The sequence below is a fragment of the Octodon degus genome, unplaced genomic scaffold (genome assembly GCF_000260255.1).
Source record: "Octodon degus isolate 3935 unplaced genomic scaffold, OctDeg1.0 scaffold00032, whole genome shotgun sequence".
Lineage (NCBI taxonomy): Eukaryota > Metazoa > Chordata > Mammalia > Rodentia > Octodontidae > Octodon > Octodon degus.
This window is the reverse complement of record NW_004524608.1, coordinates 3,528,551-3,542,413: the sequence shown is the minus strand read 5'-3', so window position 1 is coordinate 3,542,413 and position 13,863 is coordinate 3,528,551. Positions and strand designations below refer to the sequence as shown.

General features: G+C 54.5%; 1 protein-coding gene across 2 annotated transcripts in view; it reads right to left on the bottom strand.

Moving 5' to 3' along the window:
• Positions 1-2,131: 2,131 nt before the first annotated feature.
• The window catches only part of Dennd4b (DENN domain containing 4B), a 16,937-nt gene continuing 5,205 nt past the window's right edge, over positions 2,132-13,863 (bottom strand). For both annotated transcript variants that reach the window (XM_004629830.2, XM_023713722.1), the window contains exons 7-28: positions 13,404-13,470; positions 13,245-13,303; positions 12,967-13,111; positions 12,625-12,800; positions 12,356-12,456; positions 11,817-12,032; positions 10,943-11,088; positions 10,527-10,666; positions 10,288-10,414; positions 9,029-9,235; positions 8,633-8,761; positions 6,648-6,891; positions 6,261-6,428; positions 5,614-6,002; positions 5,360-5,482; positions 5,015-5,184; positions 4,795-4,936; positions 4,379-4,615; positions 3,546-3,663; positions 3,292-3,457; positions 3,145-3,209; positions 2,132-3,050 (exon numbers count right to left, since the gene is read on the bottom strand). In XM_004629830.2, coding sequence (XP_004629887.1) covers positions 2,905-3,050; positions 3,145-3,209; positions 3,292-3,457; positions 3,546-3,663; positions 4,379-4,615; positions 4,795-4,936; positions 5,015-5,184; positions 5,360-5,482; positions 5,614-6,002; positions 6,261-6,428; positions 6,648-6,891; positions 8,633-8,761; positions 9,029-9,235; positions 10,288-10,414; positions 10,527-10,666; positions 10,943-11,088; positions 11,817-12,032; positions 12,356-12,456; positions 12,625-12,800; positions 12,967-13,111; positions 13,245-13,303; positions 13,404-13,470 — 3,481 coding nt within the window. In that variant the 3' untranslated portion in view covers positions 2,132-2,904. The remainder of the gene's footprint in view (positions 3,051-3,144; positions 3,210-3,291; positions 3,458-3,545; positions 3,664-4,378; positions 4,616-4,794; positions 4,937-5,014; positions 5,185-5,359; positions 5,483-5,613; positions 6,003-6,260; positions 6,429-6,647; positions 6,892-8,632; positions 8,762-9,028; positions 9,236-10,287; positions 10,415-10,526; positions 10,667-10,942; positions 11,089-11,816; positions 12,033-12,355; positions 12,457-12,624; positions 12,801-12,966; positions 13,112-13,244; positions 13,304-13,403; positions 13,471-13,863) is intronic.

Here is a 13,863-nt window from a genome sequence, read left to right as displayed (position 1 = left end):
TTGAACCGCGGTCCCTGATGCTTTGCTAAGCTTGTTCTAAGTAGGTGCTTTAGACCACTGAGCCATCTCTCCAGCCCAGCTCAGTTCTTTAAAGTGCTTGCTGGGGCAAACTCAGTCAGGCACAGGGGACCACGGTTTGATCCCCAGCTCCACCTGCCCTACCAGACCCACCCTTAAGGCAGCCTGACCCAGCAAAAAAATAAATAAATAAAGGGGCTTTGTGATTAGCTCAGTTGTTTAAAGCACCTTCTTGGGCAAACTCAGTCAGGCACGGGGACCACAGTTCAATCCCCAGCTCCATAAGCTGCACCAGACCAGCCCTCAACACAGCCTGAGCTAGCCAAAAAAAAAGCAGCTCCATCATGGGCTGGAGGCGTAGCTCAGTGATAAAATGCTTGCACAAGGCTCAGTTTGATCCCCAGCACTGAAGGAAAAAAAAGGTAGGTTGCCCCTTGCAAGACCCTTGAGAGTCAGAGTAGCACATATCTATGATTCCAGCGCTCTGGCAGGCCGAGGCAGGAGGATCACTGTTGAGGTCAGCCTGGGCAACATAGTTCAAGGCCGGCCTAGACTATACAGTGAGATCCTATCTCAAAATAGAGAGGAAAGGGGGAAGAAAAAAAAGAGGAGAAAGGAGAAGGAAGAAAAAGAAAAGAAAAAATGAAAAGGGGAAGGAAAAAAGTGATAGGAAAAGAGGAGGAAAAAGAAGAGGAGGAGAGGAAAGGGAAAATGAGGGACCTACTGATTAAATGATAGAGTGGTTGAGGCTGGCAAGTTAGGTCTGATCAGAAGCTGAGTGACACAGGATCACCTCAAAACAGTGTATTCCCTAAGGGCCGGGGAGACAGCTCAGCAGGCATAAGTGCCTGCCTGGCAAATACAAGGTCCCAAATTCAATCCCTGGTACCACAAAAAAAAAAAAAAAAACAGAAGTGTATCTCCTAAGGAGGCAGATGGATAGCATTTCCTGGATTCCCTGGTTTCTTTGTAACTCCTTTAGAACTCTGGAAAGCATCCTACCATGCTCAAGTGCAGATGGGAAGGGTCTTTTGCCTGGAAGATCTCAGCCATCAGAAGCAGGACCCATGGGCTGGCCATATAGCTCAGCAGACTAAAGCGCCCTCTTAAGCACAGCACAGTGGCCGGGGTTCAATCCCTGGAGTGCCACACCCATGGGGTGTGCTGAGCTGGCAATTGAGACTGGGCTTGGCGGTCCGCACCTGTAATCCCAACGCTTGGGAGGCTGAAAACAGGAGACTCACTAGGAGTCCGGTCTATGTAGTAAGACCCTGTAGACCCTGTCCTAAATACATAACAACAAAAAAAAAGTAGGACCCCTCTCTTCATTCATAAACACCCACCCCTCTAGAATTGGCACTAAAAATTCCTGTAAGACATTTGCTTCACTGATACTCACACCCTCCTTCCCGAAGGCATTTCTGTCCTTAGCTAATTCCCTTCAGTAATTGGTTTCGCAGCTCTGTGAGTTGTTTCCTGTGTTGATTTTATGATACACGGGAAAAGGAGAACTTGGAGTAGGCCAAAGAGACCGGAGAAATGATGCCTGTCTCCCCAATGTTCGCACGCAGCAGGCCTCAAGCTCCTGCCCCTTCCTTCTCAGTATTATTCCCAGCCTGAGATGCTGGGGGGGAAGGGTTCCCATCTGCAACCAGAGTACGGAGGCAGGCAAGGGTGATGGCCAGGGTCCCAAGATAAGTGAAGGCCACCAACACCAGCTACTGGAGAGACGGTTGTCATCTTTGTGGAGGTGCTGGAGAAATTGTGGGGCACAACAAGGAGGAGAAATTAAGGCAAAGATGAGCTCAGGGCCCCCAGAGAACAGAGCCTTTGTACGGGTTATAGATGTGGGACAAGGGGGTGATTGTGTGTGAGGATCAGAAGTTGCACACAGACTGGCACCGCCACAGTCAGGACCAGATTCACCCCTCCTGCTCCAAGAACTCCCTCTTCCCCAAGGGGCTACGACCACACATGATTGGAGAAAGCAAAGTGTACCTGAAGGCTGCTAAGGACGACAAGCTGGCAAACAGGATATGCAGCCAGGAGAAAATGAGAGCCCCCTCCTCCAACCCCTCATTATTACCCAGACCCAAGGAACAAGAGGCAGAAGGAAAAAAGACAGAAGCAGCTTTTACTATATTTACATCCAACAAAATTTCACAGGGAACAATCCTTATTGCACTGGTCAGGGCCCTGGGTGGGTGAGTCACTCCCCAGGACAGAGTGGACAGGAGCGACTGAAGAGGCCTCAGCTCCTCGCAGGAGAGCTTGCAAGCCCTCTAGCTCCCACTGCCCAGCTTTCAAGGAGCTACAAAGTATGAGCCCCACTTCCCTCTCTTTCTTACTCTGTAAAAACCTCAAGCAAGGGGCTGTGGCTCCAGAATAAATAATTTAAAATAAAATACAAACACTAAAGTAGAAAAGCATGGAGAGCCAGGGGCTCCTTCAGCAAGGCAGGGATGAGGGGCCATCACTGGTGGGGAATGAGATCCCTTGCTCCCATTTCGGGAGAAGGCTCAGCAGCTCTGTATCTTTCCAGTTGTTTTTTAAAACAAAAACTTCTAAACTGACCAGGGCAGTGCAAATCTGTGGGTACCCTGGAGACCAGTGCCTGGAATAGAACAGGGGAGGAACAGAGCTGTGCAACTCCCCCAGGGCTCCCCCAACATCAGCATGAACAGATGGGGCAGACTGGAGATAGCGAATTGTGGCTTTTGGTAACAGTGGGTCCTTCTTCCTGCAGCTCATGCTTGGAGGCCAGTGGCTGGACAGGCTTCCTAGCCTGTTTTCCACTCTCTGTGAAGGGGATAAGAAATCCTCTTATCTCTAGATTCCTTTCTGCTCACCTCCCCACCCAGGCTGGAGAGGGAAGCTTCAGGGTCCCTAGCACTCCAGAGGCGCTCCAAAACATTTCCGGCAGTCAATGGCCTTAGGAGTGGGCATCTGCGCCCGCCGCTGCCTCAGCTCCTCCTTGCCCATGCTGCTGGCCAGCTTGTTAAAGGCGGACTTGTACTTCTTGTCAAAGGCCACTAGGAGATAAAACGGAAGCCAATGCATTAGAACCCGGGCCTGTCGCACCTGGTCCCAATCCCTAAGCTCCCCAGCCCTTGCCCACTTCCTCACCTATGTCTACGTGGTCCTTGCCTAGAGCAGCCAATGTCAGGAACAAGATCTCACGGTAGACTCCCCTGCGGAGTCAGGAGGGTGAGTGACAGAAGAATCTGAAGCCAGCACAGGTCAGGGAGCACTCAGACAGGAGCATTATCATACCTCTGCAGGTGCAGGCCAGTGGGAGGGGGACCCAGAGTTTCCAGGAGGAGCCCCACAGCCTTGTGCACCTCATTGAGTCCAACATGGCGCAGCACTGACTCCAACAATGCCAAGCTGAGACATGTAGGGCCTGGGCCAGGCCAGACCACTCGCTGTGGGATCTGACCTGAGAAAGAAGGAAGGTCACGGGGATTCCTGAGCCTTCCAGGCATGGGACCCTGCCCTCCCATCCTTGGGCCAAACGCCAGACTCACTGTGGAGCCTCCAGAGCACATACAGGGGTGGGCAGCTGTTGGGGTCTGGAGTCAGAACATCCCACAGCAACCGCACCTGCACAGAGGCTGGGTCAGGGGTAAGCCAGGGAGATGGGGCCTGCAAGAGTAGAAAGGGAAGACAGGCTCATAGAGTGGGGATCAGAGGACAAGACATGCAGAGGCGATGTCCCAAGACAGAGGGACATTATAGCACACAGCAAAGGACACGAGGGGAAGGACAGAATGTGAGCTGGTCAGAAAGAGGACTTTTGTTTTATAATCTGCTATACCCCTAGTCCCTGAAAATTGCCTAAAGTCCTAAAGGATACTCAGCCTGGGGAGATGGCTCAGTAGAATAAGCACTTGCCTGGCAAACGCAGGGTCCTGAGTTCAATCCCCAGTACCACAAAAAAAAAAAAAAAAAAAAAAATCTTGGGGCTAGGGAGATGGCTTGGTGGAATAAGCACTTTCCTGGCAAGCGCAAGGGCCTGAGTTCAAGCCCCAGTTCTGCCAGAAAAACCAAAAAAAACCCTAAAGGATGCTCAATAAATAATTGATGAGAGGACAAGACAGATATTAATTAATACATCCTTCTATGGGCACCAGGCATCCACTACATCTGCTGTCTGTGCTGTGTGCTGTGAAGTCAGCACTTAGGCCATTTTACAGACGACAAAACTGAGGCCGAGTATTAGAGTTCAAGGGCCAGAGTCCTACCAGGCACAGTAGGCTTCACAGTCTTGGCTCTGTCTACACTGCCAGGGCTAAGAGACCAAGAGCTGAGAGACAGGGAGAAGGCCTTCAGGAAGCAGGGATCACATGGGGACACCAACCTGGGCGCGTGGGGACCCATCACAGGATGCCAGCACCAGGCCTGGTAGAATACTAGGCAAGCGCAGCCGTTGGAAATACCATAAAAGGTTCCAGAAGAGGATGGGGTGGGCAGCAGGCAGCTCAGGCAATGCCAGCACCTCACTGCCCTCGTTCTCTACCAGTGACTCCAGCTCCTTGCGCAGCACCAGGGGGCTCAGGTATGCCCATGCCCCACTCTCGACCCGCCGGGGGGTACCCTGTCAAGCACACAGCAATAAACATTACCATGGGCTACTTTTCAGTCTCCCCACTCAGCTGTCAGGCCCAGCACTTCCCAGGAAGCCCCTCCCTCTCAATGCCCATCTTTTGGCCCCTGTAGCTCCCCTCAGAAGACAACATACTCCCGCTCCTTACACCCCTGTAACCCAGCCCTTACCCCCGTGTGCCCATTGCAGAGCTGGGGCTCATCCAAGGCAAGACAGAGCCTGCGGTCACTCAGCACAGGGCCAGGACCCCCAGGGACAGGGGCATCTTTGCTGCCACTGGCACCAGCAGGGGCAGGCTTGGGGCTGGGGGCGCTGCAGGGGGACAGCAAAAGGGTCAGCTCTTGGACTGCCACCTCCCCACCACCCTCAGCACTGCCCTCCTGTGGGCACCTAGGTCGGGAGTCAAGGGTCTGGACACTGAGCAGAGGCACAAAGGGGCAGGCGCAGAAGGGACACGTTGTGTTGAGGTTGGAGTCATCGGGTGCCCAGCCGGCCATGATCTCCTCATCGTACACCAGGGAGTCACAGGCCCGGCATAGGGAGCAGCTGGACAGCAGAATCTGCGGGAGAGGGGACGGCAGCCAGTAGGCCCTGCCAGGCCTCCAGGGCCCCTCCAAAGCTCTTCCTTCATCCCCAAAGCCCCACCGGGCCCCTCCCCTTGCCCACAGCCGCTTCCTGACCGCCCTCCCCCCCCCTTGCATATGCAGTGTATGCTATGTGTGGAGTTGTCCTCACCTCCAGGGAGGGAGGCTGGAGGGACCCGGGTGCATCACTGAGGCGCTCTGAGGAACGGCGGAGGCTCAGGCTGCTGACAGAAGACTCGGAGAGGTCCCACTCACTGCCCAGGGAGGCCGAGCTCTGCTAGGACAGAGAAATCTCAGCCAGCAGCCCTGTTTGTCTCCGCCCACGTGCTGGTTCTCTCATCCCTGCCCAGGCGGTGCCCCCTTAGCAGCCCTCCCCCGGGCTCCTCAACCTCCCCTCACAACTACCTCGGAGGCAGTGGATCCGGGGCGCTCCCGGGGCCGCAGGAGGCTGTCCCTGGGGCTGCAGCGGGCAGGGGCAGGCAGGTCGGGCGGCAGCTCGGGTGGAGGGACACGGGAGGCAGGGGCGCGTCGGGAAGGCGTGAGCAGCTGCTGGAGGCGGGCCCCCAGCCCTCGCCTGGGGGTGCCCCCCTCCTCCTGGCTCCCGCCAGCCCTGGAGCCCCGTCTGCTCAGCCCTTCCAGGGCTTCTGTGGACTGTGCACTCAGGGCAGAGCCGGAGCCCCCTGGGCTGCCTCCAGGTGCCGGCTCCTCCCCAGTCAGGCTCAGGTCTGAAAGACTTCCATCGTGCCAGGGAACAGGTGATGCCCGGAGCTCCAGAACTCCCAAAGCCTCTATCACTGCAGGACAAAGAGAATCGGACGACAGAGGAAAGTGGAGCTCTGCCTCTGCTCCAGCTGCCTCTTCCTGAGCAGACGCAATGCCTGGGTGTGCCGACTCTGACTCCACAACCCCTCCATGACCGCCACGTGCTAGGCAAGGTCCCTGCTGAGTACAGCTCACACCGCCGCGCGCCACCCTTCCACCCTGGCCCTGCTCTTCCTCTCTTGTGGGCAGGGGGAAGGGGACAGCAGGGTGGGCCAGATGAGGGCACTCACTGTGGGCCACGCCAGCCTCCACTGTGGGCTGTGCCCTTTGGGCACTTCCCAGGCTGCCGCTCTTCACCAGTCGCCCAGTGGGTGAGGCTGGGTCTCTCAGACTTCGCCCAGCCCAAGTGGTCTGGCGCTGAAGTGGGCGAGTGGGGGAAGGGCGCTGCAGATAGGACTCTGTGGGAGGCAGGGAGGGAGGGAGGGAGGGGTGCAGAAATGTTAGCTAGAAACCCAACCCCCTCTTCCAAACCAGAGCTCCTAGGTGGACCTGAGTTTGCAGGGTCTTCCAGGCAGAAATTGGCCCTCTCTCATAGTGTAGTTTACCCATTCCCAGAAACCCATGCCAGCTACGAGGAAGCCCCAGCCCTCCATGCCAGTGTCCCCATTCCCACCCACCTGTCTGGGAGCTGCCTGCCTCCTGGGCAGCTGCCACCTGCTGTTGTTGTTGCTGCTGCTGCTGCTGCTGCTGCTGCTGCTGCTGCTGCTGCTGCTGCTGCTGCTGCTGCTGCTGCTGCTGCTGCTGCCGCCTGTCTTTCAGGGGCTGGCGGAACTGAGCAGCTCCCAGGACAACATTCCGGAGCTTGGCCCAGCGCAGGCGGCTGCCCGGTGTGCCTGAGGGCCATTTGCTTTCCAATACAGCCTGCCAGACACGGTGCCCATCAGTGTGGCTCCTGCCACTACTGACCCAACCAGATGCTCATCTCCTGTCTACCTTCCCCTGGAAACAGCCTGCCTGCCTGGCTCAGCCAGGAAGGAGAAAGACAGACACCAGCTGCTGCCCCTGAGGACCTATCTGAAGCTAGGAGTCACGGATAAAGTCTGCATCCAAACCCTACTACTCCTAAACTATAGGGCTGAAAATAATACAAATTTAAGATATAAAAACAAAATAAATGATAGGGCTTTGTAGAAGCGATCTCAGATTTTGGTTATGAAGTTCCCTCATTTTAGTCAGGCACATGCTTGTAATCCCAGGACTCTGAAAGGCAGAGGGAGGTAGATTGCAAGTTGTAATCCTGCCCGGGTGACTTAGCAAGACCCTATCTCAAAATAAAAATCAAAGAATAAAAAAAGTTCTAGAGATGTAGCTCAGTGGTAAAGCCTTTGATCCCCAGTACTGATGGGGAGAGGGACAAGGCCAGGAATAATCACATGCACGCACGAGCTTGTAATCCCAGGAAACTGAGGCAGAAGCATCCATGAGTTTGATGCCAGCTTGCACTATAAATACAATCTATTTCTAAACAAACGGAAGCAGATTTGCCTTTGCTCATGCTCTAACTATCTAACTTGTTCACTGTGGAACCTTTGGCAAGGCATAAATTCTCTGCAACCTCATCTGTAAGATAAGGAAGAGTGGGGCTGGGGAGATAGCTCAGTTGAATAAGTGCTTGCCTGGCAAGCGCAAGGGCCTGAGTTCAATCCCCAGCTCTGAAAAAAAAAAAAAAAAAAAAAAAAGATAAGGAAGAGCATCCTTCTCCATGGGCCCTGGTAGAGATAGAATGGTCCATGCTGCACAGTGCCTTTGGAGCAGTGTCTGACATTTTGACCAACACTATTAGCTCTAGTCAGTCACTGTGAATGAGAAAGTAGTCAAGTATGAACAAAAAACTTGTCAGCCCAGGTGCAGCGGTGCACGCCCAGAACCCCAGCATTATGGGAGGCTGAAGCAGGAAGACTGCAAGTTCAAACTCAGTGTAGGTAGTTCAGTGACTCTGTAAAGCCCTGTCTCAGAAACAAAAAAATAACAGAAAGAGATTGGATGGCAAACATGTACAAAAACTTTTTTTTAAATGTCAGTGCTGGGGCCAGGGAGATGGTTCAGTAGAATAAGCGCTTGCCTGGCAAGCACAAGGGCTTGAGTTCAATCCCTGGTTCCGCCAAAAAAATAAAAAAAATAAAATCTCAGTGCTGAGAGGGCTGGCCAAATAGCTCAGTGGATTAAAGTGCCTGCAAGCGGGTACAGGGGCCAGGCCGATCCCCAGCCTGCTGTACGAGCCCCGCCTCCGGGCATGCTGAGACGGCAAATGAGACTGGGCATAGTGGTGTACACCTGTACTCCCAGCTCTTGGGAGGCTGTAAACAGGTGGATCATTACAAGTCCAATCTAGTAGTGAGATCCTGAACACCCTGTAGACCCTTCCCTAAAATAAAATTTTGTTTTTGGGGTTTTTGTTGTTGTTGTTTGTTTGTTTGTTTGCGGAACCAGGGATCCTAAAATAAAATTTAGAAAAATAAGTAAATAACAACAAATGCCAGTGCTCAGGCACCCGAGGAACAGAGTGGATGCCAGTGGCACATGACTTAGTTGAACTGCACAGACCCCATCACCAAGAACAGCGTCCCCCGACCCACACACACACCTTGCTCCCAAGAGGTACCTTGTTGTAGTAACCATAGGTGATGGTGTTGGGCACGATGCCCGCCCGCCGCATCTCAAGCATGACACGCACAGACAGCACAGGCTGCCCATAGTGTGAGCAGAGCTGCATCAGCACCCGGTAGCACACCTGGGCCGAGAGAGGCACAAGGTGACAGAGACCCACTGTAGCCCAGCTCCTCGAGTCTCAGCAAGCCCTGCTCTCTGCCCCTTCCCTGGCCCTGGTGGCACCTTCCTCCTGCCCCTGCCTCCTGCAGTCCTGTGCTATACCTGGAACATACTCATTTCCTTCCTGAATGTTTACAGGTGCCCTGCTCCAGGATCCCCTCTGCCTTCCCTAGTTTCCAGTAAGTCTCCCTCTCAGGACTGCCCAGGTGTGGGCAGCATGGCCGCCTACCTCGTCAGGAAGCACCACCTTGCGGCTCTCCATCTCACGCAGCACATGGTAGGCCGTGTGCAGTGCCCGGACTCGGGAAGGGGCTGAGCGCACATAGGCAGGAAGACACAGGAACCACAGCCCGTAGCAGTGTCCCAGAAGGCACCGGGCCCATAGCTCAGGCACCGTCGCTGACTTCTGTGCCATCCGCTGTGCAACCTTCATCTCCTAGGTGGGACCGAGGCACACCAGGGTGAGGACAGTGCTGTGGCAGGTCTTAAAACAGCCTGGGGGGCCAGTGAGATAGCTCAGCAGACTAAGCACCTGCTTAGACAACAGCAGGGACCAGGGTTCGATCTTCGGCACCACATGCCAGGCCAGCCCCACCTCTGGGCACACTGAGCCAGCCACCAAGTCCAAGTATGGTGGCACACACCTGTAATCCCAGTACCTGGGAGGCTGAAAACAGCAGGATCACTATGAGTCAGAGCTGCATAGTGAGACCCTGTACCAAATAAAATAATAATAATAATAATAATCAGCCTGGGGAAGCTGGAGGTAGCATATGTCTGTCATCCCAGCAAGTTGGGAGGCAGAGGCAGGAGGACCAAAAGTTTTGAGTTCAGCCTGGTTAGTGAGACTCTGTCTCAAAATAAAAAATAAACAAGGTGGGCCAGGGATTCAGCTCAGTGGCACAAGTGCCTGCCTGGCAAATGCAAGGTCCTAAGTTCGATTTGTACCTAAAATAAGGCTAAGGATATACCTCAGCATAAAGGGGCTGGATTTAACTCCCAGTACAGAAAGAAAAGAAAAAGAAGGAAAGAAAGAAGGAATGAAGGAAAAGAAGAAGGGAGGGAAGGGAAGGGAATGGAAGGAAAGGGAAGTAGATGAAAAGGAACAAAAGAGAGAGAAGTATAAATGTGGAGAAGCAGCAGCTTCCTTGGTATAGAGACTACTCTGATGAGGCAAGGGATGGGGTTCTGAAGAGGGTACAACCCCACCAGGGGCCTTGAGCAGAGAGGCTTTGTCCTTCAGCATGGGCAGGTGCCCAGGAAAAGGCAGTCTGTCCCTGGGTCCCCAGAGTGCTCAGGAGACAAAGATGGTGATGATGACAGCAACCATGACAATGGTAACAATGGCGAATGTATATATGTGCTTTTTGTGTCCAAACGTCTTTATGGCGTGAGCACCATCAGGACCCCCATTTTGCAAACAAAAAAACTGAAGCAGCAGCCCCCTGCCTGAGCCAAGTTGCCCTGTGGGGCCCACCAGCTGCTTACCTGTTTGGTACGGCGAGGGGCAGGACTGCTGGGGGCGCTGCGGGTGGGCCCTGGCACAGGTAGGGCCCCTGCTTGCTCTTGAGGAGACTCAAAGAGCTCAGCCCGAAGCTCTGGGAATCCATCATAGCTGCAAGAACAAAAGGAGACATCTGGGGCTGTGTGTACATGGCCAAGTAACTGGACTTTGATTTGATAAGATCATGGGCCTGGGGACTAGTGAAGGGACAAGAGACTCTCACCAGTACTGGGGAGTGGATTCGCTGCCTTCTGGTACTGGGGGTTCCTCTGGGGGCGTGATGAAGACAGTGAGCTCACTCCCTGAGAGCTCCTCCAGCTCTACTAAGGGTGTGGGCTCAGGCTTCTCCAGCTCCGGGTGGACCTGGACAAGGGATGTGAGTTGGGTACACAGTAAGCCAGGGTGTCCAGAAGATGGGGCTCCCCAGTAAAGCACATCCACAGAGAAGAGTCTAGCTGCATGGCTAAGAGATGGAGCAGGAATGGGCAGAGTGGGAATACGAAGCAGGTTGGGCACAGCTGTGCAGGCTGTGCCCTACATAACTCTGGGGGCGCCAGAGTTATGCTTCCAGTGGCCCGGGGGAACAGAGACAACTGGGAGAAGGTAGGGTGAACACAGAGAAGGGGGAATGCCTGATACCTTGTCAACACAAGAGTCAAAAAACTCAAGGGCAGCATGCCGTGCAGAGCCGAAAGAGCATTCCTCGATGAACTGGGAGAACATCTGTGTGTGTAGCAGCTGGGAGTATAGCTTGTGGCTGGAGCGTTCTCGGGACTTGAGGAAACCTGCAAGGACAAGAGTAGGGTCAGGAGAGGGTGGCAGCAGGGCTCTCTCCACAGCCATCCCTTCCCTGTCTTCTCAGGACCCATGCCCATCAGAGCAGCCATCTCTTTGGCCCCTCTTTTTTTGTGTGTGACCAGCTCAGCCTACCCTGGAGATGGGGCTGGTGCAGCATGTGGTACCCAGGATCAAAATGTGGTCCCTGCTGGCTTGCCTAAGCAGGCGCTTTAGACTGCTGAGCTATCTCACCGGCCCCCTCTTTGGCTCCTCTTGCACAAATGCCCCACAGGCCCAGTGACCAGCTCAACTTCCCCAGCACCATGCTCCCTCAGCCTCCTCCCACCCACTTTGGCCTTTCTGTAGCCACTGTCACAGGCAAGGGCTTCTCCAAGGGCAGCTCACTTTGGTTTTTTGTTTTGTTTTGTTTTGTTTTGTTTTGTTTTGTTTTTTTGCGGAACTTGGGATTGAACTCAGGCCCTTGCACTTGCTAGGGAAGTGCTTGTTCCACTGAGCCATCTCCCCGGCCCCAGGGCAGCTCACTTTGGAGCAGCTTTGCCATGGGTCACTATGTGCACCCTGGGGTCAGGCTCTCAGATAGCAGTGTCACATCTGGCTCCTCAGAATCAAAGGAGGAGGCGCCAATCAGAGTCCCCTTGACTGAAGAAAGGAGAAGCAGCAACCAAGTGGTTCCCAGTCCCTGGCTACCCCCTCCCAGCAGACAAGCCATTTTTACCCTGAAGGTAGAAAAGGTTATCCACATCACGTGCACCCTCGGAGGGGGCCTGGGTGAGCGGGCGCAGGTAGTCCCGGTAGCCTTTGAGCAGACAGGCCATGAAGCGCAGGAAGGCTCCCTGGACTTCTCGCTCCAGGCGAGCCCGACGGCCACACACTGCCTCATAGTCTGTCAGCAGAAACTCCAGGGATGCCTCTTCCTCAGGTCCTGTATAAGCTGGAGTCCAAGCATGCCTGAGAGTCAGGGGTTGGCCCACAGCACTTGCCCCAGCCCACTCTTCACACCAAAGTCTCCATTCCTGTCTCCAACCTCCAGATGGCCCTTGGCCATCACCTTCACGTAACAGCTTCGAGCCTCCCCAGTGACATGTTGGACCTTCCTCAAGAGCTCAGCAATGCAGTTTGCCCTGGCCTCTAGCTTCACTAGGAATCTGAACCCTCTCTTCCACCAGGCCCTCACTCCTCTGGCCTGAAGGGGGCTCCCTCACAGGAAGTCTAAATAATGGTACCTCCTGCCTCCCGCCCACCCAGGTCTCTCACTCTGGTCCAGCTGCTGGTACAGGTTTGTCAGTGTTGCCAGCAGAACCTTGTAGGGTCTGCGGGGCAGGGTCCGAGGGGAGAGGGGCTTCTTTTCCTCCGTCCTGAGAGACAAACACAGGGACAAGGATGACAAAACTTGAGAGCCTCTCCCACTTTTTTTTTTTTTTTTAGCCTCTCCCACTTTTTGCCTGATGCTCCTTTGAGCCAACAGCAGTCCACATGCCAACACATATCCTTACAGCCCCACATGATACCCAGGTGCCTCTTACTGGAAGAGTGTGTTCGTGTCAAGATCAACACAGATGACGTCAGCAGGTGGATCATGCAGATCAAAGTAGCTGGAGTGGATGCCCACGATGAAGGGCACAGGGGCACTCAGTACATCTGCCAGCACCAGGGGGCACAGCGGAATGTAGGGGCATTGCCAGTGCAGTGGGAAGATCATCTGAAGCACCAGGGAGGGAGAACCTTCAAGTAAGGGTGGGGCAACAGCAGGGGAGGCGGGGCCGGAGAGGAGGACCCCTTTGTCTGAGGACTCTCCCCAGGGAAGAGTCCAGTGATGGAAAAAGGAGCACTTCTGCGCAAGGAGGGCCAGGCAGCATGGCACTCACTGAAACAAGGGCCTCGCAGACACTGGTGAGAAGGTCTGGCCGCAGGGAGTGGACCAGCAGCTTGTGTTCTGTGAGCACAGCCAGCAGCAGCGTGACAGCTAGCTCCGGGCCCAGGCTCTGCAGCAGCTGCAGGAAGCTGGCGCCACTGCGGGCAATGGCAGGGTGGAGAGCGGGTCACCTGGAGACTCTTCTTCAGACACCTCCACAGTGACATCCACCCACCTGGCACCCCCTAGCTCCCCCATCATCAAAAGTCCTCTCCGAGCTTGGGCACATACCTGAGGGGCAGGGGCGAGGACACAGGCTGACACAAGAGTAGGTTGTCATAGGGAGACATCTGGGAGGGCAGAGGAACTACACGTCAGGAGGCTGATGGCAGCCCTGCCAGCGCCCTCCACCCCCACCCCCACCCCTCCAGCCCCAAATGCAAGCATCACCTGCACCAGAATGCGGGGTCTCTGTGGGGAGGGGAATGGCACGTTGTGAATGAAGTGGGAGATGTGCCTGCGGGGAGAGGGAAAGCGGTGAGGCAGACACCCCAGCCTCTCTCGTCACTTTCCCATATCTCCTTGTCCTCAGGAACCTTACTCCTCCCTGAACCCAACTTCGAGATCTGCATCAGCCATCATAGAATTTGTGCAGGTAGGTGTGGTAGCTCACATCTATAATCCCAGTACTTTGGAGGCTGAGACAGGAGGGTCACCATGAGTCTGAGGCCAGCCTGGGATACATAGTGAGTTTAAAACCAGTCTAGCAAGTGCAAGGGCCTGAGTTCAATCCCCAGTTCCACCAAAAAAAAAAAAAAAGTCTGAACTAAATAGTGAGACCTGGGGGCTGGTGAGATGGCTCAGTGGTCTAAAGCACCTACTTAGAACAAGCTTAGCAGAGCATAGGGAC